Source organism: Aptenodytes patagonicus, chromosome Z, assembly GCF_965638725.1.
Source record: "Aptenodytes patagonicus chromosome Z, bAptPat1.pri.cur, whole genome shotgun sequence".
NCBI classification, from domain to species: Eukaryota; Metazoa; Chordata; class Aves; order Sphenisciformes; family Spheniscidae; genus Aptenodytes; species Aptenodytes patagonicus.
The window spans coordinates 77,623,547-77,649,624 of record NC_134982.1 but is presented as its reverse complement, the minus strand read 5'-3'; the positions used below and the strand labels follow the sequence as shown (position 1 = coordinate 77,649,624).

The following is a 26,078-nucleotide window of genomic DNA, read 5'->3' as shown; positions in this document are numbered from 1 at the left end:
GGCATATTGAGAGGGGAAGAGGGTGGGAGTGGGGAATAGAGATATCCGGCATTTAATATAAGTCATGACTCATCTCAGAGTGGTTTGGAGCTAACCTTGTCCTGGATGCTGATAAAAGCTTTTGGCCCTTTCGGCTTCCCTTTATAAATCACACCTAGTTAACCTGCAACAGCGAACCTTTGCTATCACGGCATTTACTCCTGTTCTGCCTGTATGGTTTTTGAGTCCTCAGAACAGTATCATACCCGGTAAAGAGTCACCAGCGGCTGAGGCCAAAGCTTAACAAAATACGAAACAGATTTCAGTGCTTGTTTATGTCCCCTCCCCTCCACCCCATCCAGTTCTGTGTGGGAAACTTCCTCTCAAACAGCTCTTGAAGGGAGAGCTGCTAGACTGCAGCTAACCCGTAGGGCTAATGATCCACTTTCTCTCAGACTTCACAATGCTGCACAGAGCTGTAGACTTGGACAAAAAAAAAAACAACCAAGAAGAGTCCAGTTTGGTAATAGCCTGAAACTTTGCTTTGCCTCAGAGATAAACTCCGTAATTTTTGACTGCTAAATCTACTGGATTTGGGCTTCTCTGCTTCATGTCCTAAGTGGAAATACTATCAGACTTTAGATGTGTAGCTTTCAGTCTAAAGCTGGATACTGTTTGTGGCAGTACATTTAAGTTGGTTCACTTAGGCATATATAATCACAGCTGACAAATGAAAACTATTCATTTTGCACAACGTAATTTCTCAAACAAGCATCTTTTCTGTAGCTTTAAGATAAAGAGTGTATCAGGGAGACAGGGAGGAATGTGTGTCTCTACCTGTCCAGAAAGAAGAATAGAAAAAATGTACAATGTCACAGGTTTTGTCTGTATCCCAGAGAAAAACATTAATATTTAGCTGTTATTTATTTAGCTCTCCAGGATAATGACCAATGTGTTCAGTAGGAGCCTGTGTGAGTTGAGGTATAAATACTTTTGCTAGCATGTGTTTCATGGCCCTCATTAATATTCCATGCAGGGAGCAGGAGAACTCATGCTGCACGTTTTGTTACTATATCTGATTCCCAACCACAACATCATTACCATTCCACCTGCCTTCCCTCTTCAGGGTTGTAAATGGCTCTTAATGGCAGCATGAAATAAAACAGCTTTCCAAAGAAAAACTGAGTCCTGTTCAGACTGCCCTCAAAGCCAAACACCCAAACTTCACAAGTTAACTTTAAAAAACAAAGCTAATGCTGTAAGTGCTGCCTTGCATGGTGATGGGGCTCACTGATTTGAAAACCTAGTCCACTATTGGACACATTAGACATGAATCAGCAAACCAAAACACAAGCAGTGGTAAAACTCTCTAAAAGAGAGCACACATGAACCAGATCTAAGCCTAGTCCTTGGGGCTCTTGATACAGGTACTGCACTGCCAGGTGATTTGAACTGGGACTTGACTCAGAGGCACTGTGTTGCACTCTTTAAATGATTACACCACTCAACACTAGGTGTAAGAAGAACTATTATTTATAACATCTGTTGCATGACCCTAGTCTTGCACCGGGACCCAGCTGAGGTATATACAGTTCAAAACCAACGCTTGTACATACTAGGCCACCCAAATTTCCTGAAGATCATTCTCTATTACATCACAACAAATATTTTCCATTTACACCATTAAAAATAAAGGCTAAACCTTAAAGGTTTGCCTGTCTGCTTACATGTACCTGAGTTTTCTAGAAGTTTGGCAATCATTTTGCAGAGTACTCTCTAAGGTCTTTCCAGATAGCCCATAAATCATGAGCCATCCAATGACCACTGATTTACAGGATCTAGAGATGCTCAAAATGTGCAAAATTAATGGCACATTCTTCAGATTTAGAGTTCAGTAGGGTGTGATTCAGCCTCGCTATGGGACAGTGCTCAGCAACACTCACCTAGAGCAGTCATGTCCAGTCCATGATGAGGGACAATAGCACCGATTTGGTCGTATGCACTTCCCACCATTTAAGCAAGGCAATTGGCAAACAGCTGCATACAAATACACACACACAGAGAGTTGCATTAATGAGCACACCCACAACAAGCTGATTAAGGAACAGGGCACTGAAAATCCAGCCTGCATTATTCTGTTAAGAACGGACTACTCTCAAAACTACAACATTAAACATCAACTGTGAGTCTGTTGTAAAAGATGGTTTTCTCTGGAAAGGGCAGTCTTAGAAGCGCATCTCTGCTGAATGTGATTTGACCCTCTCTACTACTTTTGCTATCTGCTGCAGTGTATGAGCTGCATGAAATAGCCAGTGTATTATTTTACATTGCCTTAAAAATTCTGTTCTTTTTGCCTCAAGTTGAGGCAAACAAAGGAATGCAAGTGGAAGCAGGAGGAGGAACTAGAAGAGAAGAGTCAGAAGATCAACAGGAGAACAGGCCTTATTTCTAGGAAGAAAATGTGGGTGTTTATTTGAAAGGAATGTGACAGCTAAACAGTAGCCAGGACAAGCAGACACCAGACGTGGTAAAAAAGTATAGAAAGAGGCAGCATAAACAGAGAAAGTTAAAGGTCAGAAAGCCATTTACAGATCAACAGCAGGCAAGGATTAAGACTTCACACAATGGCACCTGTATGGAGACAAGGAAAGGAAGCAGAGAATGACAGTAAGTTCCTGAAAGACACTGAATAGCCATAAGAGGTGTGACTAGGTGGTACAGGGCATTTGAATGAGAGAACAAACACTAGCCTGCCTGATGGGTTTGTGCTGGGCCAGCTGTGAAATGGCTCCACCTGCTTTTGTGTGACAGCCTAACCCAAGGGTATCAAGTAACCAAACAAAAGTCAAAACTTCAAGTCTTCCCATCAGTTTTGAGACTGGAAGATAAAGCTCCATACAATTTACAGAACAGATTTAGAGACTCACTTAATGACGTCCTTCAAATGCAGACATTTATATTGCAAGAAAGCTGAAAGACATGAAGTCTTTTAAGCAGATAATGCCATATCTAGAGGACAGACCTAAAGATACCAGTGAGGACAAATGGTGGGTAGTATTTTGCAAGGACTATGCATCAGGACACACTGATTAAAATGGAATTACAGGAAATGGAATGAGTAACCACAGGAATGTGAAAGGAGATGGAAAGACACTACTCCGATTTCTCTGGGCCAAACACGAACAAACAATGGCAGGAGGTTATAGAGATGGACCATCCCTGTGCAATTAAGTGCACCAAGTTTATCACGTTGAAAATGACTTCTGATTCTGGAATCAAGCATATGAATGAAACATCTTTAGCTCTCACTTTATGCACATTATTAATCCAAATATTTCTCATTTCACTTTGCTTTGTCATGGCAAAAGGTCAAGACCAGTAAGTAAAATAAGAAGTGGTTTAATAACTTCATAAGCAGTGGTTACGAGCTTTTATGAATGGGCTTTGGCATAGATGCAGTTGCTCACCAGAATTTTTTCTTTAGCTACCGAAAAGCAGGTCAGATTTTGGCCCAAATCTGGGCCAGCAGATTTGAATTGCTGGCCCAAAAGTGAAAAAGCCATCTACCCTCCACAACCACCTATGCTGTTATAGCTGCAAAGTTCGTGAAATATGAGAGGAAATCATGCATTATGTTTGAGGCAAGTGTCCCTTCAAAAGACAGTAGTTCTGAGTTAAAATGTTCACTCTGGAATTTCAATTTGCTGAAGGATGGTTGGGTTTGCAGTGTATCACACAGCTTATCCCCCAGACTCACTATTCTTATCAGTTGAACAAGTAATATGAACACTCATTAACAAAAGCATGAATTCCTCCTCCAGTTCACGCAATCAGCCACTCCAAAGTCTTGCAGGAAGGCAAACCCTGGCTTTCATGTTAAGGCCCTGTTAACAACCAGTTAAGGTGCACCTGGACAATAAAAATACAGTGAACAAACTGTAAAATAATTTTTAAAAATAGTTAACATTTATAAGCGATTGAGATTTAATAATGATTGAAAGACATTTCAGTGATCACTCAGCTGCTATGAGTTTTACTGGCTATTTCCACAGGGACAAGCCTTTCAAAAACTGGCATTTGTTTAGTCTTGATGTGGAACCATGTATTCCAAACTTGGGTTCAAATATTATCCCTAATTGCAAATCAGCCTCATCTGACACAAGCTGACTTGCCAGGACACAGGTCTGGAGCCTAGAATCACTCCTCTCACTACCCCTCACTATTTTGGTGTGCTACATGCCCTTCAGCCTTGGTTAGGTACAAGTAAGAGATCTAGTAAAATGAAGCGCACTTTAAATTTGTTCAGAGAACTTAGGTGATACCTAATGTAAGGTACCCATGTACCATGTACATGGGTACCGTACATGGGTACCTTACATGGGTACCATGTACTCATTAAACTCAACCATCCTTAAACAAATCCTTGCTTTGCTCTGCCCTCTTGCCTAGCTCAGAACTCAGGCATTAAGTGGGAATCCCCCAAACCAGACAGCTATGTGGTGAAAAAGTCTGTAGTACCTGCAGCTTGTTTGTGAGTTTAATGGTGACCTGCATGTGCTGAAGATGAAAATGAAATTCTAACTCTTCTTGGAATGGACAGTCCAGTTTTATTCTTCTCTTTGGAAATCCTCTCTCCTCTGCACTGCTTTTTGCAGAGAGCACTCTTGTAAATCCTGTCTGTCCTTTCTGAAGATTTTAAAGACTCATCAGTGACTACTCTGAAAATAGTTTGCAGCAAATCCTCCAGGAATACTATTGCAGGCCTGGGTTTTCCTGTGAGAAGCTTAGTAGTTCTACAGAGTCCTTGGTGAACTGTACTAGGTATTGATAGTACAGTCAAAAAAATTGAAAAAAAAATGCAGGTGAAAGGAGTTTTACCCATATGGCAGCGTGATCCAGTCCATCCAGGGGGGCAGTCACACTGGTAAGGGGCCACACAGCGGCCTCCATTGAGACACGGCAGAATGCATATTGCTAAGGAGAGGAGAAGAGAACCAGTGAAAAGAATTATCTCCCATGAAAGCGAAGAATAAAGTGTACAAGAAAAGAACTTATGTTTAATTAGAAACTCTACTACCCCTTGAAGCGTTTGCATGCAGTATCAGCAGAATTGAGTAGGATCTACCCACAAATCATGAGCAGCAAATATGACTGGCATGGCAGCCAGAAATGAGAAGGAATGATGGCAAACAAATGGACAGACTGGAGCAATTGCTGGAGTCCTTCAGATGCCTGTAGGCTCTGTGCTTACTGGAAATAAGCAGGGCTGCTTGCCTGTTTCTCATGTGTATTATCCACAGACATTGCCCACTTCTGTGACAGTGGCTAACAAAATCAGTTCATACTTTAATTACAAGCAACTGGATTGTTTGTGGATTCCCTGGGGTCCCACAATGTAACATCCAAAACAAGTTAATCTATGCCCTGTCCTTAGAAAAGCACTTGGTCTGGGCCAGTGAAAACATGCTGAGACAGGTGACACCACAAGCTCCCCATGGAAAGACAGCTTTGATACAAGGCATTTTGGGTGCAACAGGTTGACCGTGGCTGGAAGCTTTGGGGAAGAAACAAAGCAGATACCAAGCAGCTGATGTCCTCTGGACTGAGCACCAATCAAGCTATACTGCTCCTGTGAGCAGATCTGCAAAATTGTCCAATGTGCACACTGTTCGTGACTTAAGTACCTTCACAAAACTACCATCTCCACTACCCTAACTGAATGAAGTACTTGTGTGAACATGCTCTAATAAGAGCAAGAGTTGAGCTGGGTCTCAAATTTGGACCCTTGAGTGGCACTTCCAGTGGAGTTTTATACTGGGAGGGTGGATGGGGGCTGCAGAGGACTGATGGAGAGGTTATTCCTCTTCCACTGCACAGCAGAGGTCAAGCTAAGCAGGTGCAGTCAGCCTCGATAAGAAAAGAACAGTGAACTTGCACGGAGCTCATAGGACTAACCCATATCACCAAGAATTACTTGTCTGTATCATTAAACTAGTAGTGCTCCGCATGTTTTTTAGGGTGGTCAGGCCTCTCTCAGGAAGATGAATCTATCTTGTTATCTGTGAAATGTACTGTGAACTACAAGGTGACCGAATTCTGTCAGAGCTCTGTGGCCTCACCTGTGGCCTGATCCTGACAGATCAATGGTCAATGCTAGCACTCAAAAATCCCTTTGACTTTCAGAACAGGCCCTCAACTCCAAAGACTAAACCTATCTTTTCTGTTCACCGGTGCACCTTGCTTGACAAGCAACGCTGCAAAATTGAGGTGGCACTAACCAGCTGTGGGAATCCTTTTCCCCTCTCCTCACTACTTATGCCAAAGTAAAAAAAAAAAAAAAAAAAAAGAGGCAGCTATTGCCTGTATCTGCATGAAGTGTGATCTGGCTAGTCAGCTGCCTGTTCATTTTCCTCATACAGGAAAACAGGGTCTGAATTGGGATGACAGATCAAAACAACTGGGGGCATAAAATTTGTCCTCTGGTCCTGAAGAATGCATTAAGTATCATTACTGATGGTAAGGTAAGGAAATCAATTGTGGCATACTAAACACAATTCTGCCAGACACAGGGCTCAGTCCTCTTCTGCTGAAACTGTGAAACATACAGGACTGAGTTTGCATGTCTGGCTATGGTGCTACTGACAGACACAGGGACAGCAAAAGAGGGGCTGTGTGAATGCACCACATGGCTGGAGTTTCTGTAAATGCAGAAGGACAAAACTTGCTGAACCTCTTCTCCTCATTCTGTATCTACAGCTAATTTATGCCCTGTGGAACTGACACTGCCACAGAGAAGACCTGAAAGCTGCAGAGGTAGATTCAGAGGACCATTTTAAGATGTGATACATCTACCTAGCAAAATGCTTGAACCACATTCCTCTCCATGAACTACAGGAGGAGGTGCCACATCTTTTTGTAGGTCTCCATGTATACTCAGAGCCAGGGACAGTGACACTACCGTGGCTGCAGATGTTCCTGGACGTGCTGAAGGTTTACGTCAGGGCCATACTGAGTACTATATACAGTAAGGGTACTTTCCTTTTCTATCCACATAGACCCATGCCTAACTGTGTACAGTAATAAGGCTTCTCATGCAGCAGCTATGCCAGCATGAAAGGGTTAGCATTCCCAAATTCCTTGTGCTAAGATCATCATGAAGAAAATGGGAAGCGTGGCACAAACTGGCATCCCCGATGTCACCCAGGGAATCTCTGACAGACCCAAGAGTCAGATTTGGCTCTTTTCAACCAGAACAGATCCAGTTCTCTCACTATTCAGAGATCCAGGCCAGGAAAAGCTAGCCCAGAATTTGTGGGGTACATGTACACAGGTCAGGAAGGACAGCATGGAAAAGGTGACACAGTTGTTGTATTTGAACATGAATTAATCAGGTTCATAATCACAGACTGATAAAAAAGGAAGCCAAGAAACAAATGCAGCCACCAGCAGAACACTCACATCTCTTCTGTTCTAACCCCTGTTCTTTCACCAAAACTATCATGTATTGCTGTTAGACACAGACTTTGGAGAACTGAAGCAGGCTGTTCTTCAACCATAGTGAAAGGGCATCCACAAACAAAATCACATCAATTAAACAAGTGCTTGTTTTGGTTTGGAGATGTCAGGGGATGGTCATTTTTCTAGAAACAAGCAACCAGTTGGTCCTTTCTGTTCTCTCTGATTCATCAAGCAGAATAAAGTAATGATTTTTATGTTTTTGGCTCTTAGGCCTTTAATTTTCCCACCCGGTTCACTGCCGTAAATTCACTTGTCTTACCTACAACATCCTTAAAATTACACTTAGGGATGATATACATACGCTCTTCACAGAGACGACCCATCCAGCCATCCGGACATGAGCAGGCATTTGGTCGCTCACAGATGCCACCATTCTGACACGGGAACCGACAGACAGCTGAAAACAATACAATTACTTGACAAACTCAAGACAGTTAATTAGAAACTTAGTAATTCAGCATCTTGCACAGATCCTTGCAGTTGTAAAGTTTAGAGTAGAACAAACAAACGTAGTGAAGTTCAGAAACATAAATTTGATTTCAAGGGCTACATCGTTTTCTGGCTCTGTGTGTCTGACTAGGTACTGTGAGCAAGAGCGTGGGACCCACTAAGACAATAAAAAGTTGTCCCTGGCAAGAATGAAAACTTAGAAGTTTTTAAAATAGTTGGGTAAATTATTTGGATAATGTTTCAAGGCTGCCACTATGCTTTATCTGCTTTTTCCCCACTCATTTTGGTAAAACAAACCAAAAAACCCCACCCCAAACAAAAACTATTACTTTTTTTTTCCCCTCCCTCTCTTCTAAATTAACTCTAAAATGAAATCAAGCTTTCTTCTAACCTTGGTATGAAACACCAAGATAATGCCGTCTGGCATAATATAGGGTTTGTCGAAAGTAAATTTAAACACTGTGGTAGAACAAGCAATTTTTATTGCACTATCATCCCGCGTAATGAGGAGTGACCAACAAGGGTGCAGCAGTGGCACAGTGAAGTGTTTACCTGAGGAACCCAAAGTGTGATTATAAACCTCACTTAGCATTCATACTGACTAGTGCTCCTTGGCTTGCACACCTGTTAATAAGCACCTGATCATAAAAATGAGGAATTTGAAGTGGACTCTATCATGATAGCCCAATATGTTGCCTGGACTGGACAGGCTTTGTGCTTCACCTTAATTTCTATGACATTGCACTGTATCTTGGCTAATACATCCAGGGAAACCAGGACTACTTCACAAAATCATGTGGCAAGCTAAGTACAAACATGTTAGACTTAAAGATCATTGGAGGAAGTACAATCCTTGTCATGTTGGTGTATGTACTCTATACAGAAGATCAAAAATTGTGGCTTCGAGATGATACTACAGAACAAATAAATAATCAGACTAACTTCTAATTAGTGGTAGTTATGAACACAGAGTAACCTCAGGAAACTCAGTCTGAACTGTTAATTGCATCCTATCTTTAATTAGTTACTAGGTGAGCAAAATATGAGTTTAGGTTTGGAGTGTTTCAGATCTTGTTCAATGTTAGTATTAAATACAAACAGCGGTTTAGCACACTGAAACATTGTTGAGATCTGAGCTCCACATTGGAAATAATGCAAATCTTCCTCTGACAGAGCCAAACTTGAGTCGCTCTTGCAGCTAAGCCATGCCAAGCTGCAAGCTACAGCTTGGAGTCTGTTGAAATGGCAACAAGAAAAGATTCTATAGGTACCTCGGGGATAAAAGGAAGATGAAGGAAAATGTGGGCCCTCTCTGGAACAAAACGGGAGACCTGGTTACCCGGGATATGGAGAACGTGGAGGTACTCGATGACTTTTTTGCCTTGTTGCCTTGTTTTGACTTTTTGCTTGAGCCTCACTGCCCAAGCCGCAGAAGGCAAAGGCGGGGACTGGGAGAATGAAGAGCCACCCACTGTGGGAGAAGATCAGGTTCAAGACCATCTAAGGCACCTGAAGGTGCACAAGTCCATGGGACCCAACAAGATCCATCCGTGGGTCCTGAGGGGACTGGCGGATGAAGTTGCTAAGCCACTATCCATCATATTTGAGAAGTTGTGGCAGTCTGGTGAAGTTCCCATTGACTGGAAAAGGGGAAACATAACCCCCATTTTTAAAAAGGGAAAAAAGGAAGACCCGGGGAACTACAGGCCAGTCAGTCTCACCTCTGTGCCTGGGAAGGTCATGGAACAGATCCTCCTGGAAGCTCTGCTAAGGCACATGGAGGACAGGGAGGTGATTTGAGACAGCCAGCATGGCTTCACCAAGGGCAAGTCCTGCCTGACCAACCTAGTGCCCTTCTATGATGGAATGACTACATCAGTGGACACGGGAAGGGCTACGGATGTCATCTATCTGGACCTCTGTAAGGCCTTTGACACGGTCCCCCACAACAGCCTTCTCTCTAAACTGGAGAGGTATGGATTTGATGGGTGGACTCTCCGGTGGGTGAGGAATTCATTAGATAGTCGCATCCAGAGGGTAGTGGTCAATGGCTCAATGTCCAGATGGAGACTGGTGATGAGTGGCGTCCCGCAGGGGTCCGTATTGGGACCGGTACTGTTTAATATCTTCATCAATGACATAGACAGTGGGATCGAGTGCACCCTCAGCAAGTTTGCAGATGACACCAAGCTGAGGGGTGCGGTCAACATGCCAGAGGGACGGGATGCCATCCAGAGGGACCTGGACAGGCTAGAGGTGGGCCCGTGTGGACCTCATGAGGTTTAACAAGGCCAAGTGCAAGGTCTTGCCCCTGGGTCGGGGCAACCCCCGGTATCACTACAGGCTGCAGGATGAAGGGATTGAGAGCAGCCCTGCCGAGAAGGACTTGGGGGTACTGGTGGATGAAAAGCTGGACATGAGCCAGCAATGTGCGCTCGCAGCCCAGAAGGCCAACCATATCGTGGGCTGCATCCAAAGCAGCGTGGCCAGCAGGTCGAGGGAGGTGATTCTGCCCCTCTACTCTGCTCTGGCGACACCCCACCTGGAGTGCTGCGTCCAGCTCTGGAGCCCTCAGCCCTCAGCATAAGACACGGACCTGTTGGAGTGGGTCCAGAGGAGGGCCATGAAAATGATCAGGGGGATGGAACATCTCTCCTATGAAGAAAGGCTGAGTTGAGGTTGTTCAGCCTGGAGAAGAGAAGGCTTCAGTTTGGGGAGACCTTCTTGCAGCCTATCAGTACTTAAAGGGGGCTTATAAAAAAGATGGCAGCAAACTCTTTAGCAGGGCCTGTTGCGACAGGACAAGGGGGAATGGCTTTAAACTACAGGGGGTAGATTTAGACTAGATATAAGGAAGAAATTTTTTACGCTGAGGGTGGTGAAACACTGGCACAAGTTGCCCAGAGAGGTGGTGGATGCCCCAGTCCTGGAAACATTCAAGGTCGGGTTGGACGGGGCTCTGAGCAACCTGATTTAGTTGAAGATGTCCCTGCCCATGGCAGGGGGGTTGGACTAGATGACCTTTAGAGGTCCCTTCCAACCCAAACTATTCTATAATTCTATGATTCTATGATTCTATGAAATGGGGCCAAAGCTTTTGCCATTTTATTTTTCAATTGCAAGAGCCTTCCCATCAAATGTCAGCTGATAATGAGAATGGGAGAAGAGACGTTAGGCCCTAGTGGGTTCACAGAAATAGCAATATTTTAACAGGTATTTTGAATTATTTTTGTTGTAAAGGTATCTATGACTATGCAGAGAACTTGTCTCTATTTATTGACTAAAGCAGAATAGTGTGCCAACCAGATTTCCTCTGTGCAATGAAAAATTATGAAAGTTGAATCAAAAACCATTTAAAGCTTTGTGTGATCCACATTACTTAAACAATATCCCATGAATGTATAATGGGATGGGAGGTATATGTGTATAAATTTGAGCAGGTTTGTGTATAAATGAAATCCCACGTTAAATTCAAAGCCCATGAAAAATGGTCTCTGAAATGTATTTTCTCTCTGTCAGTGGAGAAGATGCGGATATTTTATGAGTTACAGAAATCGCTTTGGACGACAACTCCATCCTGCTCAGTGATCCAGGATCTCAGGCAGAGATAGGCTTTTACTGGATTTCTGCCCAGGCCCTGCTTGTGAAACTGAATGAGTAAGAGTATCATCGCTAGGTGTGCACTTGTTATACACCTATTTAGGCAGGCAGAGACTCTGTGTCTGTAGCTGTGGGGATTATTCTTCACTCGACAGACAAGACGGGAGAAAGGCTTGGGGCGGGAAGTTAAGCTGGGATCTCATTCTCTTTTTTTGCTATTGTAAAAGCAAGCAGGGCAAGTGCAGTCCTGATGTGCTGGGCAGAGAAGGGGAACCATTAACTGTGACTTCAGTTAGTGGTAGTAGATCTCACATTCACAGTATCAATCTTAATCTCTGAGATCCCCTTGTAAATCCATGCCTGAGAGTTATCTCCACAGGACACAAAAGCATTGCACTGCTGGAAGACAAACATGGGTAAGAAGGGGAAAAAATAATTTCTGATATCTGTCCCTAGCTTTGCCAAAAAGCTTTCCTGTGGTTGCAAGTGAACAATTTCCTCCACGCCTCAGCTGCCCTCTCATAATGCTCTTGTTTGCTGACGGGGTATGAACTTGTTGGTTGGCAGCTCCACACTGACCACTCCCAGTCAGCAAGATGTGGGCAGAGGGCAAACAGACAACACAGATTTTAGAGCATTTCAGAGAGAAAAAATTGGAGTCAGACAAGCTGTGTGCATCTGTGCAGTCTGCCGAGTCCTGCAGGTGTTTACGATAGGCAGATCCAGGCTAATACTTCTCACCCCTGAAACTCAGATCAGAATCTGGCCTGCAACCTCTAACCAGCAGTGATTCAGGCAAGTGCAGCTGTGGTGAGAGCTCTCCCAAAGAAGATAACGAAGTCTGCTTTTAAATTATAATATTTACGTTAACTAACCTGTTCAACCGGGCCAGAATGTTTCAAGCAGGCTTAGGACACATTAATAATCAACTCATAGAGCCAAAACCAAGAAATGCAGCATGAGTCATTACAAAGAGTGCTTTCATGTCGCTTCTGATGTAGACCACAAAGGCTTGGGTCCTGTAGGCCTTTTGTTAGGCAAATCCCTCAAATGAATTATAAAGCAGTTTTGAAAGATTATTTTGACATGTGTCATGAAAACACAGGTTGGTCCTCTCAGAAACATCTTTGGTCCTTTTTAGTTCCCCTTTTAGGTGAAAAGAGAGGGGGAAATTGTAATTCCTCTCCCTTAACACACCAAAAGGCAGGTTATTCTGCTTTGTTTTCCTGCACTACACCCTGATCGTCTGTCCACCACATCACTTCGTTTTTTGAAGTAATTTTCCCTAACTCTTATTCCTCTGAACAGTCCCAGTAGACTCCATGGTGCTGCAAACAGGACACGTTTGACAGCGCTTTGCAGATCATCCCTTCCAGGTTGCTAGTAACCAGTGGCAAGAACCTCTCTTAGCAGAAAATGACAGCCCTTGGCATAAAGTAGGGTCTGTGTAACTAATAAATATTCTATAAGAATAAAAAGTAAAGCTAGCAATATTAAAGGGGCAGTTGAAGAATCCGAAGTGTTACAATCTGAAGAGATAATATCCAAATAATTTTGCTAATGAATTCTAGCTTAGGTAGAGCAGCTATTATGCAGAGATCCCTTGGATTCTGTAGCCACCACAGTTTAGAAAGAAATGATGAGATACTTGGCAAACTTTTCAGAAAGGGCTTGGTGCTTTGGGAGTGTAAATTTCTAGCAGGACTTTTGGATACCTCTTGACATCTGAAGTAACTCAGGTGCTTTTACTGTAAATCTTCTCTACTTGGCTACTTGATGGGTGATTCTTCATGGCAATGGCAAGCCATGGTCACATAACCAGGAGAAACCTGTTTTTCAGGAGCAGCTTCTCTATTCCTGAAACATTCAGGAGTTACAAGCCCACTTCTTTGGCTCTCGGTCTCCTCAAAATGATCTACTGATCCGTGATTTTTAGGCAAAGCAATTATAACTATCAGATACAGAATTTTAACAGAGTGCCTGCTTTCATAAAGTAGGGCAACTCAGCTTGTCTAGGTCTTAACATTCATAATATTTTGCTGTCAAAAAAACTGACAAGGGGACCCTGATTAGTCAGGCTTAACACAGTATAGAATCCTCCATCTCCAAAGGGCTTCTGACCTAAACAGAAAACCGCCAAGGAGGGAGGAACGATTGTTGCTTTTATTTTCGACATAGGGAGCTGAGACTTGCAGAAGGAAAGGCAGACCTGACAACTTTGATGATGGCTTTAATGTTCCCAGATGAGCGTTCTGGCACCTTCCTTCCTCTGTGGGAGTTCTCAAGCTTAGGGAATGGAGCTGCTTGTGACTGGCCACTGATATGCCCTAAGGTTTTTTGCTTTTAATACTCAAATTTCTAAACAAAATACCTAAGGCTCAGTTTGTAGTATGGTTGCTGTTACATCATCTGAGATAAGACTTCAGGGTGCAGCTAACTTACTGCTCTATAGCTACCCGGCAGCAGAAGGCTAGTCAAGCTTCTGATATGGAAATGGCAGATGGCAAGATCTCTTCCATCAAAGCCCTGTGACCCTGGAACCCTTTTGCTATGCCTCATCCTGGTTTTAAGTTAGTGTTTGAAGATGCTTATATCTGTTTTTAACTGTTTAGTTTATCATCTCTTCTACGTTTTGTATTGGTTTCCCCCATCTTCTGTTCAAAACTTTTTATTTATTTGAATCTTATGTGTGGAACAGTTAATTCTGTAATTTAAACAAGTGAATTTTTTAGCTCAGCAAACTAGAAAGTGACATTTTCCTGCTGGTATGCCAAGGGTGGAAAGGCTAGACTTTGCCTTTGGTATTTTGTTAAAACCATGAATTTTCTGCAGTACTTTGTGTGTATTATTTAGTGAGCTGTATCAACCTATCCTTAAGTATTTTATTGCAAAACAATTTTCAGGACCTGCCAAGCTCTACACACAGTGAGACAGACTAAGCACCCATTGGATCTCTTACTTTTGTTTTCTGCAGTGCTTGATCTTTGACTGTAAAAAACTGACTGGCAGTGCTTATCTGAAACAGCTCAGCATGTCAGAAAGATGACCGGTTCTGTCACTTTCTCACAAAAGATGTGAGGAGGAGAGGATCTTAGGTGTGGGACACAACATTCTAGCAAAAGAAAACTGTACGATTAGTAAGGACTAAAGAGAAAAATTGTGGAAGCCCTCTCTTTCACTTCAAAATATAGCAACACCCTGCACTTAAAATGCCCTGGGTGAAACCGTGACTGTACTGAAACTAGCAAAAATTTCATTTTCATTTTTATTGCAGCTAGGATGACATCTCTGTGCTTATGGCAAGTTAAGATATGCTTCTGTTCATAAAAAAGACTTACCTTTGCAGGTAGGTGGTGTTGTCCATGTTCCATTTTCTAAGCAAATGCTCCGCAGAGGCCCCTCCAGCATGTACCCACTGTAGCATGAATAGGTGATCATATCTCCATACTGATAGAAGCTACCACGAATCAGAGCATTCTCTGTGTGAGCTGGGGGGCCGCAAGATATCTCTAAACAAAAGAAATCACCCAGAGGCTGGTGAGCTGTAATGCCTACACGATACAGTTTCTAAGCCTGGACACAGTGCTTTGCACAAAGGACCTTGGAGGTGCCAGAGAGACACCTCTGATGGGAAATCAGTAAGTAGGACTTCTTCATGGTGCAGACACTCACAGGGAGAACTTGTACGGATACTCAGCGAGCAAGGAGATGGCCAGGAACAGCAGTTTTAGGTAATGCAACAATGGCTATATCCACCATATAGACCAGAAACTTTCAGATGGTCCCAAGATATACATGAGACTGGGTTTGTAGAGTGAGGTGATGTCATTGTCTGAACTAAACAATATTGCTTGCAAGAAGCCAAAAAGCTTTCAGACATGCCTGCAAAAGGACACTATGCTTCTGTCAGTGTCAATAAATACACTAAAAGGCAGTACCTCTCCTTACAACCCTTGTCTCATCACCCATAATCTCACAGGAATCATTCTCAGGATATTTAGGGTATCCCACAACCAATCCCAGCTCCAGTACTTGCAAAAGGTAAATTGAGAAGAAAATTACAGTAGGGCCTAGTAGATAGTAGGGCAAATGCTCCTGGGGCATCGACCCACATAGACATATTCTGGATCCTTTTAAAGAAACAACTGTTAGAAAGAAAGAAGAAATAGCTCTTCTGTAGAGCTTCTTAGGTCACCTTTATGTGCCTAGATCTCAGAGTGACCCACCTCTCCAAATGGCAATAGCAGACAGAAGCTCTCTTCTTCCAGAATAACTGCATCTAGGTGGAGAGCTCCGCTGACATGTCTGTGCTGTCACGCTCCTGTGTGATATAGCTGTGGTCACCAGCCCTCTGGAAAGTACCAAACCCCTGCAGAACTGTACCTCGTGTACTTACTTTCACACTTAGCTGTTGCTGGTGTCCAGGTCTCATCAGCATTACAGGTGATTACAGACTGCCCTTTCAGCTGGTAGCCTTCCCTGCACCTGATGGATATGTTCTGACCAACATAAAAATCCACCTCGGACAGAAGGGCATTCTCTGGAATTACGAAAGGCACAGGACAAGGGTTTGCTGTTCAAAGAAAGGGTGTGAGGGAAAAGGAGAAGGGAGGAAAAAGGGATGGAAGGAAGGAAGAGAATACTTTAGAATAGTTTCTGCAAATTTCAAAATCAAATCATACAAAAAGCAATAGAAATGGATGTTGCACACAAGTCCAATTTGTAATTTGATGTAAAGTTATGAGATTTGGGTCATAAAATAATAATAAAAGGTTTGATTCTCTGCTGTCACATGGCTTGCTACCATACTCTACTGACACCAGTAGAAGACATAGTGAGGATTTAAGTGGGGAATACCCTACCTGTTACTATCAAACCATTCTCTCTTGTCCTTCCTGTTTACCATAACCTTACTACAAAAAAGAGCCAGACCTGTCCTATTTCTTGTTCTGAGGGGCTGGACCAATAAAGAACAGCAAAAATCCAGGTGTTTGAGCAGAGACTTACAATAACATTCATTAGAGTTTAGAATTTCTCTGATGATCTTATTTATTGCTGGCTGTAAGCTTGCTGAGCTATTTTTGCAAGGTCTGTTGATCTCATCATGAATGTGGAAAAGGTTGGACTCTATATACAGCAGAGATTGATGCCAGTTTCCTGAAACTAAAATCCTATGAGTCCTTTGTAATACAAAAATTAAATGTCTCAATTAACCACCCTAAGACTACAGTATATCTTAAAATTAGACACATACAGCAACAAGGAAGGCTATTGTGGGTGTGTGTGCACAGCACACGTGTGTCAGGTGCTATTTCACAGAATCACAGAATAATTTATATAGCCATTAAATCCAACCTCCTTCTCAAAGCAGGGCCAACTAGGTCAGAGGTTGCGCTGGGACTTGACCAGCTGAAATCTGAGTATCTCCAAGGATGGAGATTTCACGTCCTCTCTGGGCCCCTGTTCCTGTGTTTGACTGCTATGATGATGAAAAGTTTCTTCAAATACTTAATTGGAATTTCCTTTGTTGCAACTTGTGTCCCCCACCACTGTGCACCTCTGAGAAGAGTTTGGATCTTTTTTCTTTACACCTTCCCAATAGTCAATTGTAGACAACAATAAAGTCTCCCTTTTGCCTTCTCCTCCAAACTTTTCTCTCACCTGCTCCTCATGTATCAAGTGGTTGACTACAATTGACTCCATTTTATGTCAGCTTTCCAACTAAAGGGAGCTACGCAGAACACAGCTTGTTTTTTTACTGTCACAAAAATACACTCAGACAAGTTAATGCTTTAACATGTCTCAGCAACTGCTCCCTTTGTTCCTCTGTAAAAATGGGATGCACACTAACAAATCTCCCAATGTAGGCCAAAACAATTTTTCAAACTACAAGTGACAAATTCTGCTCATGGCCACTCCAGAAGAAAATTACAGTACATTTCCACAAAGATCTGCAGAAGTTGCTCTTGTTTACTGTCAGTTTAAATGAAGAGCAGCCTAGCCTTTAGTGCTTACAAATTGAGACCACTTTTTCACTACAAAGCAAACACACACGTTTACAGAGAGGCAAGGGATTACTCCATCTTCCATCTCTTGTGCACTCTGCCACAGGTTCCCCTTCCAAGCTGTATCCCCTCTCGCAGAAATATGCTATTGTACTGCCAACTGTATTGTTTTCATAAATCGCCTTCCCATTCAGCAAGGAAACTGGAACTTTGCATCTGGTCTCTGCAAACAAAGAGCTCTCATTAATTCAGCTTGATATTAGACCTGGACTTCCAACAGTTCCTGAATTGCTCCCACAATATGTTTAAAGTAGCAGCCACAGACTAATAAATCATGAAGAGCATTGAGGGAGAGTTCAGTAGGCCTGGGAAGGAAATGTAGCCAAGCTAGGGAAGGAGCTCCTCCCAGTGATGGAGAAAAGCCACAGCCACATGTTTTTCAGGTTGGCAAAATGTGGCAGTGCTGGGGAGGAGAGGACACATTTATGACTTCATACTGGGGTCAGTGGGACAGAACATGGAAATGGTTCTTTCTTGCTGCTGAGAGATACCCCAGAAACTTGCAGCCCTTTGCGCCTTCCTTTTCACCTGACAAGAAATACCAGATGAGATGCAGGATGGGTTTGGTGCAAGATGCCAACACTTGTATTACTAATTGCTCCTCTCAAGATTCTCAGCTGTGTTTCTGAAGCCAGCAGGCAGACAGTCCAAGCTGGGTTACCACTGCTATACAAGAGACTCTGTTCTGCATCCCATTTTCCATTTGACTTTCCTAGGTGGTTTGTGTAATGGGATGACTGAAGATTAAACTATCAGACAGACACAAGGCCGTCAGGCAAGAGGAAGAGAGGAGTTGGTGAAGTGGCTGTGCTCGACCTTGTTCAAGATGGTCTTCTTGATGTCTGTTCAGCACTGCTAGTGTGTGACTTTTCTTAGGTGCCTGGCTAGGTACTAGAGACCTCCTCTCTGATGCAGATGTCCCCTATCAACTTTCCACATTGCTACTATAAGGTCTGCAAAGCATTAGGGCACTGTAGTGCACAGTGATCTGTGCATTGTGCGGTTGCCCAACACTGCATCTGATGGTCCCTAGCCCTCATGCAGTTTTCATGGCTCTGGTGACAGGAGCCTAATACCTGCCTTGAGTGGAAGATCATTGTCTGTCTTACTTCGGTGAAGCTGTCGCAGCATGCTGGTCCCCTCTGAATCTGTGTGTGCAGCTGGGTGTGGAGACATCAACATGTCAGCTCCGTGTAAGAATGCCAGAAGCAACTACGAAAAGCAAGCAGGACGCTGGGTCTAAAGTCTAGCTTGGGAGACCTGAGGTATATGCAGCAGGGAAAAGAACAGCCTGAAAGGAAGTGCGATGGGCAAGAAATGAGCTAGTGTGTTTCTGAGAGGAAAGGAAAAGTGTGAAGCCCAGATTTTGTATTTTCCTGGCAAAGAGGCCAGGAATGGAGAACACTCATATCTAAAAGTTAGTGATACTGCAATTTAGTAAGCTTCTATATGCTTTACATTTTGAACAGTCATTCAACAATACTGGCTATCTGTTCAAACTTGGGATCTTAAGTTGTTCTCTTTTTGTGTTGAAAGCTTTGTCTCCACCCACTGCTGCCCACTCCATATGACACAGACAGTTCTTGCTCGGCACTCATTCTGCTTTGTGGCATGAGCAACAGGACCTACTGAGGGAGCACCTGAAAGCAGTGATTTGCAAAATGGTACACATCATGCATTCATAGTGTTTGTTCATGTGAGGAGAGTGGAGGTTAAAGGCTCAGCTGTTGAGACTGCCCTTGGGGCTCAAAGTTCAGAAAAAGAATATCAACTTAATAATTGACTACAGAAGGCCACTGGGAGAAAAGTCACTTGTCCTTGCAGTCCATCACCTTTTGTTAGGGGTTTGATTTTCTGAGATGGTAAGTAATCTCATCTCTCATTAAGCGTGTTAAACTGCAGATTAAAACCTTAGGAAAAATGATGACTAAGCTCTTTCTGGCTTGGCAACAGGCAGTGCTCCTTGTGACACATTTCATTTTTCAGGCACCATTTTTAACGCACATTACAGAATTGCTTCCCGAAAGCAGCTCAATCCCTGGATCATATGATACGCATGCAAAAGGGAGGAGGTATTGCTTATCCCAGATAGGAATGTGCCAGGCCATGAAACCAAACAGTTACCTTCACACAATGGCAAGGGTTTACTCCAGCTCCCATTGGCAAGACATGTGATATTCTGGGGCCCAACAAGATGGTATCCAGAGCTGCACACAAAGGTTACATTACTTCTGTATGTGCTTCCTGTAGAAATGGCCTCTGCTTTTTCTATTGAGGGATGCAGCCCACAAGTAATTCCTAGGAGAGGAGAAAACTTTTTGGTTTTATACAGACAAAGAAGGCCATTCTGTCTGTCTGTTACACACTGTCTGACAGCTCTGTTCACACACTGAATTAATGGAAAGATGGGAAGAAAGAAGCTGTGAAGTATTCTATGGAGAAGGGTTATACAATACGCCCCCTCTCCTGGGGGTCAGGCTGCAGACACCTGAGAGAGAATGTGCCCAAATGTATCTGACGGTGTTGTAAGATATGAGGTGTGTTCAATCAAACAGAGTGATCCAGAATATTTCTCCTGAGCATGCCAGAGGCTGCCTTTGCAGTCTTCTTTGCTCCTTGTACAGTGGAAGGTGATCTCAAGATGTCCCCAAGAAAATGACAGCACTTAAGAAGGATCTTACCCCCTGTCCCACACTTACTGTGGAGACCAGGCAAATTGGCCAAAGGTGAGAGAGAAGAATGCAAGGGGTAGGACTATGACATCACCATGAGAAGATGGGAAATGATTTATTGGTAAAGACTATAAAATCTTGGCATTTTATTTATAAGCTGTATGAAGTAAGTCATAAATCCTTCTTTCCATCCTCCCACAGTTAATCACCTTCTGCTGCACAGAGAGCCAAGATTTGATCCTAGGGAACAGTCTTGATCTCCAGACATACAGAGTGGCCAGGATATATTAGCCTTGGCATGGCAGAGACAAACCATCCCAGCACATGATGTCCAAGGCCCTGCACACCACAATGCAAGGCAAACCAAATATAGAAGGCCACACTCCTCCCCTACTGACCTGAGCACAACTCTATGCTTGTGCCATTTTAATGTGCCAAAAGGAGCTCCCTTCAGATCAGGGAGGAACTGCCAATGAGAACTTCTCTGTTGGCTTTTCCTCTGGCTTCTCCTGTTACAGCCCTCCAGCTGGAGGGGGAGACTGGGAGGAAGCCAGCAAAAGCACTCTCTCTGTTTGTTCCCAGGCTCTCCTGGAAAACTGCCACCATGTTGCTCAGCTTGCTACTTACGTGTGCATGAAGGGGCGGATGGGCTCCACTTTTTGTCAACGTGGCAAATCCTTCGGCTTGGTCCCTGTAGCTCAAAGCCAGGATCACAGCTGTAAAAAACCTCACTGCCAAACAGGAACTCCTCTCCCTGAAGAGATCCATTTTCTATCATGTCTGGGGGTCCACATGATAATCCTATAACATAAGGAATACGTTCCAGTCAGACATAATGTGTATGGCCTGTCCTGTTCACAGCTCCTCCACGTTTTACTCTTAGAAACAGGGAAAGAACACATTTATCTGGGCATTCCCAGATATTTGCCCCTGAGTAGCAGAATAGCATCATGCTTGGTGCTTCCACTTCCTGCTAGAAGACAAAATCTATTGCAGTTGTGCTGGCAGGAAGCCTTGGGAAATTCCACTGTTGCCACTTACAGCCAACAGCTGAAGTTCACGTAAGTATTTATGTAGACAACAACTATTTCGGCACTGCAGTTAGTGGGCATCAGACATCTCACAGAATTGATGTACCTTTGAGAATGAATATCCATAGAGTTACATTTGAGAATGCTAAGTACCTGCGACTCCTGGCAACTAACATGTTCAGAGGTCCTCAGCAACCCCAGAAACCATGACCTCAAGTGTCAGAACTATTTAAACTTGGAAGCTGTCCACACAGCTTTCTTAGGGATACAGGAGCAAGGAAGAAAGGTGTAGTGATTTTCTTCACACTATTACCTGCACACAGCAGCAATTCTGCAACTCTTCCAGGCTATTATCAGTGGTACTTATCAAAAATTTTCAGGCAAATGCAGACAGTATGAGTTATAAAGCAAAATGAGCATTAGTATTTTCTGTTGTGTAAAATCACCCTTGACCAACATTAAGTGATAAACTCAGGTGGAACGTACTTCTGCACATGGGCACTGTGCCACTCCAGAGCTTGTCGTCTTGGCAAGTCCGTTCTGCATCACCCTGTGAAACAAAAGAAAATGCTCAAAGAACAGTTTTACTTAGCCAACTCTTTTCTCCCATCAACTCTAGTATCCAGCAAGGCAAGGACATTTTCCCTAAAGTGTAACCCATGTAAAGAGTTAGTTAAATGCTACAGCCCAAGTCTACTAGCAGAGTTTAGGGTAGAACTCTTTCCTGCAAAGTGATGGGTATTGTTTATAAACCAGAAGTTTGTGCGGCCCGTTAGTCAGTTCTCTTGTCGTTCTCCCTGGAGTATCATCTTTCTTGTCAGTTTTACCATTCTTGTTCCCAGGAATGTGTTATGATGACAAATTTTCTCCTTCCATGACTCACAGAAAATCTAACTAGCATTTTTTTCAACAATAGTACAAGCTTGTGTTTTATAAATGTAACATACTGATTTTGACCACATCCCCAACACTCATTCTTTAAATTTGCTTATAAATAATGTTATTTCTTTCTTATGCACAGGCTTTAAAGCCAGTCTAATAGCCCAGGATTTATTTCTTATTTTATTCCAAGACATGGAGAACAACATACAAATTTGTCCCTTGAAGTAATGTACTTTCATTACAAAGCAAACCCGTTGACAAGGGCAGCTGTTTGACATGAGTGCTGTATGGCATCACACCCAACAGACTTTGCTTCCCAAAGGAAAAAAAGCGGGACTTCTCTTCAACAGCAGATTGACGCTAGGTGGCGAAGCTGGAATATAAAGCTTGGAAGGACTTTTTAGTGTATGAAAGCACTGGCTTACTATCTCCAAAAATTACTTGAAATGGCAATTCTACCTATCTGTCTAAATACCAACCCACCCCTCCATCCCCAGTGATATTACATACGTGGCAACATAATGCAAATTAAGTTTATTGTTACCTAAGCATTCTCTAAACTGTCCTTGTTTTCATATTGAGGGACTGAGTTAATTCACTCCTGACTGGGTGAATTCACATGCATGAAGTTCTTAATTTATGATTGGTGTTACGACAGTACAAAGGAAGCACAATCCTGCATTCTGCTTGGTACTCACAAAACAGAGCGTTAAAAGCCAGCCTCTGTTGAGACACCTCACCACCTCATGCCTCTGGACAGGACCGTGCCCTGCTCTGCCATCACCTGGGGATGGTGGAGGCCATGCTGTGCCTCAGCAACATACTTTCATTTCTGAATTCACTGCAGCTTTTGAAAACACACCTGAGGCAGCACTGAACTGGCTAGCCTGAGTCCTGATAACGGGGACAGCAGTGCTGCTCCAGAGCTCAGGTGGGGATAAAAGCCCAATGCTCATAATAAAAACAATGGACAGGAAAGAACTTTGTTCCCTTCTCCATCAGGGAGTAAAGCCGCCATTGAACAAACTAGAATCTCTTTGCCTTACTAAAACAAGAGATATCACTTTCATACCATCTAGCAATGTCATAGAACTGAGGGCAGTGGAGTTTGTCAGGAGCTTTCAGTCTGAAAGGCACAATGCAGCAGACACAATGCTTGGGACATTATGAAATCGAGGGAAGAATGCAGTCTAACTCTGGCCAGAGAACCAGTTCAAGAGAGCAATACATGAGAAATTAACTCTGCTGTGATTTATGGTCACAAGCATATATAATGCTGTATTTGCAGAGGCCTGAAACAACCTTCAGTTAAAAAAACCCCAACACTGAAAGGTATCTGCTGAACATGTATCTCTGAACAGGATGCTTATATTTGTTTCAACTATACCCTTAAGTCATTCAAGGACTATCCCAGACATACCAGGAGCATTCTACAGACAATAACAATAACAGCAGATATCCAACTTCTGTGACTGTTAAGGGAATACATCAATGTGGACCAGACATAATACATTCTCACAGTCATCACATAAGAACTGAAAATGACAACTAAAGGTTTAGAGTGCTTGAGATTTGAGCTTGCTTACTTGTAATTCATAGCCAGAATCACATTTATAAAGAACCACGTCTTTGTAGTTGTATTTAGTGCCAACCACAAATCCATGCTCTGGAGGCTCTGGGGTCCCACAGGACACAGGAATGCAGATGTCATCAGAAAACGGTGGCACCCAAATGCCACTCTCCTGAAAAATAAATGTAATTAAAAGTGTGAAGGCACCACTTTATATGCTTAATTCACATCTAAATGAAAAAGCTAGGAAAATCATAGTAGAAGCATCCAATGGCTGTGGGTGTACAGATGTGGTTAATGTAATATTATCTGTGCAATCCTTAATAAAACTCAGTAATTTAAGTAACACTTTTAAGATGTCAACATAAACCGGAGCTCAGCTTTGGCAGGAATGTTCAGCTTAGACTTATAAGACAGAAGGAACAAAAAGGAAATAGGGAAAAACAAGTTCACTTGTACAAGGTCACCTAATAGCTCAGGGAACACATCAGGAGAAGAATGAAAACTACAGCTGCCTCATTCCATGTTCTGTACTTCTCTCCTGGCTGAATGTCTAACACCATGACTAAGTGCTTCAGCTGCCTTCCCAGACTCTCTAAGGATAAAGTCTGATACCTGAAGAGACACTCATCAAACACACCTATTCCTACTTCACAGATCTTTGAAACAGCAAAATAAGGGGAGAACCTTTCCTTACAAAGTGCCGATTCTGCAAAAACATGCATGCTCAGCTTTTCTCATATGAGCACTTACTGACTTTAAAGAGTCTATTTACAAGCTTAAGTCAAGGTTGTCCAAAGCTAATGTGACAAGAGGTTACTAGCAGAACTGATGAGGATGTTTGCTCTTTAACATACAGAGGATTCAAGTTTCTACAGCTGCACAGTGGATTAAAATGTGTGCTGCCCATTATTCTGGAGAAAAAGAGCTCTGTACACAATCCCCATAATACATTAGAAATTTTGGACATTATTTTTTAAAATCTCAGACATGATTTATTCCCTGAAATGTGGTAAGAGGAATGCTTTTCTAAAGGACAGCATTAGTTTTCGATGGAAGAAGAAATCAATAATTTCTAGTTTGGAAAGTCTATACGTGGAAAACTAGTAATTGCTGTTACTGGGCAACAAGGAAGCATATTATATTTTGCAGGACATGCTTTAAATTTTTTTGTTGTGTGCAATTAAGAGCCAAAAGCTAATGAGGGCATGAGGAGGATTCTTGAATTCAACAAAGCCGGCCAAATAAAACAGTGCAAATAACACTATACCTTGCATGTAGATGTGCTTGCTCCCACCAGAGTATAGCCTTCTACACATGACAAAGTGATGTTTGTGTTCACAGTGAAGTTGTCCCCAAGTACGATTACATGGGTGATATTTCCTGGGAGGGGACACTTTCTGGGGCAACAGGAAATACTTTGAGGAGACCACTGCCCATCTTCCTGGCAAACGCATACATCCACCTCTGTCACCATTGTGTAGCCCTCCAGGCATCTGCAACACAGCATGAAGACCTGACCACAGAGACACAGCTAGGGATGAGCTAACCCATAAATTACAAAGTCAGACACTCATTTTTCAGCACTAGTTGTTCATAAGCACACTTTGGGATTTCTCTATTATTTCAAGGTAACCCTGTAAGAAGCATGCCTGGTCTGAGTTTGTTCTGTTGCGAGAGCTGGAAACTTCAGACTTCATCTCCAGCTGCTTCATGCTGCTGCAGCACCACAATGGAAAGTGAGTTGGTGGCTTTAGTGCTTGGAGGGTACTGAATGTTTTAGTGCAGTTCTTGCACTGCCATTCCCTTTGCAAGGAGGGCTTTTGGTTAGGTAAACAGTGTGTGAGTGCCAAGCAATTCTAAAGACGATCTCACTGTCTTCCAAAAACAAACCAAGCCCTAGGCTGACCACAGGCCATTTCCTTAGACATTTAAGGCTGATTCGTTCTGTTCCACATGGTGCTTCACCAAGAGCAACTCAACTGGCTTGCACAAGTGGGTTCACCTGTAGAAAGGCAGACACAAGCACCCCCTTCACCTTGTTAAAGATGCATGGAAATAACCGATACTATTAAATTAATCCACATGCCATCTCCCAGTTCTGTCCCATACTATTACTTGCTTTTACTGCCAGAAAACCATCTCCCCTTCTGCCAAGGAATTCCTCACCTTGAAGAAAGAGATCCACAGTGTGCACGCTTCAGAAAATTAACAAACCCCCCTTTCTCTCCTATCTGACAAAGGAGTAATTTCGCATCAGCAACACTTGCTGACAGTGCAGTGTTGCAGTACAGAAAATGGGACAGGAGGG

The 26,078-nt window shown here is 43.0% G+C and overlaps 1 protein-coding gene across 1 annotated transcript in view; it reads right to left on the bottom strand.

The window, feature by feature from the left end:
* Positions 1-26,078, bottom strand: part of SVEP1 (sushi, von Willebrand factor type A, EGF and pentraxin domain containing 1) — a 135,192-nt gene that overhangs the window by 2,404 nt on the left and 106,710 nt on the right. The window contains exons 39-49 of the mRNA XM_076362088.1: positions 25,038-25,263; positions 23,784-23,939; positions 21,802-21,865; positions 20,912-21,085; positions 19,737-19,910; positions 17,602-17,775; positions 15,944-16,120; positions 14,886-15,056; positions 7,799-7,894; positions 4,858-4,953; positions 1,923-2,016 (exon numbers count right to left, since the gene is read on the bottom strand). Of these exons, the coding sequence (XP_076218203.1) occupies positions 1,923-2,016; positions 4,858-4,953; positions 7,799-7,894; positions 14,886-15,056; positions 15,944-16,120; positions 17,602-17,775; positions 19,737-19,910; positions 20,912-21,085; positions 21,802-21,865; positions 23,784-23,939; positions 25,038-25,263 (1,602 nt within the window). The remainder of the gene's footprint in view (positions 1-1,922; positions 2,017-4,857; positions 4,954-7,798; positions 7,895-14,885; positions 15,057-15,943; positions 16,121-17,601; positions 17,776-19,736; positions 19,911-20,911; positions 21,086-21,801; positions 21,866-23,783; positions 23,940-25,037; positions 25,264-26,078) is intronic.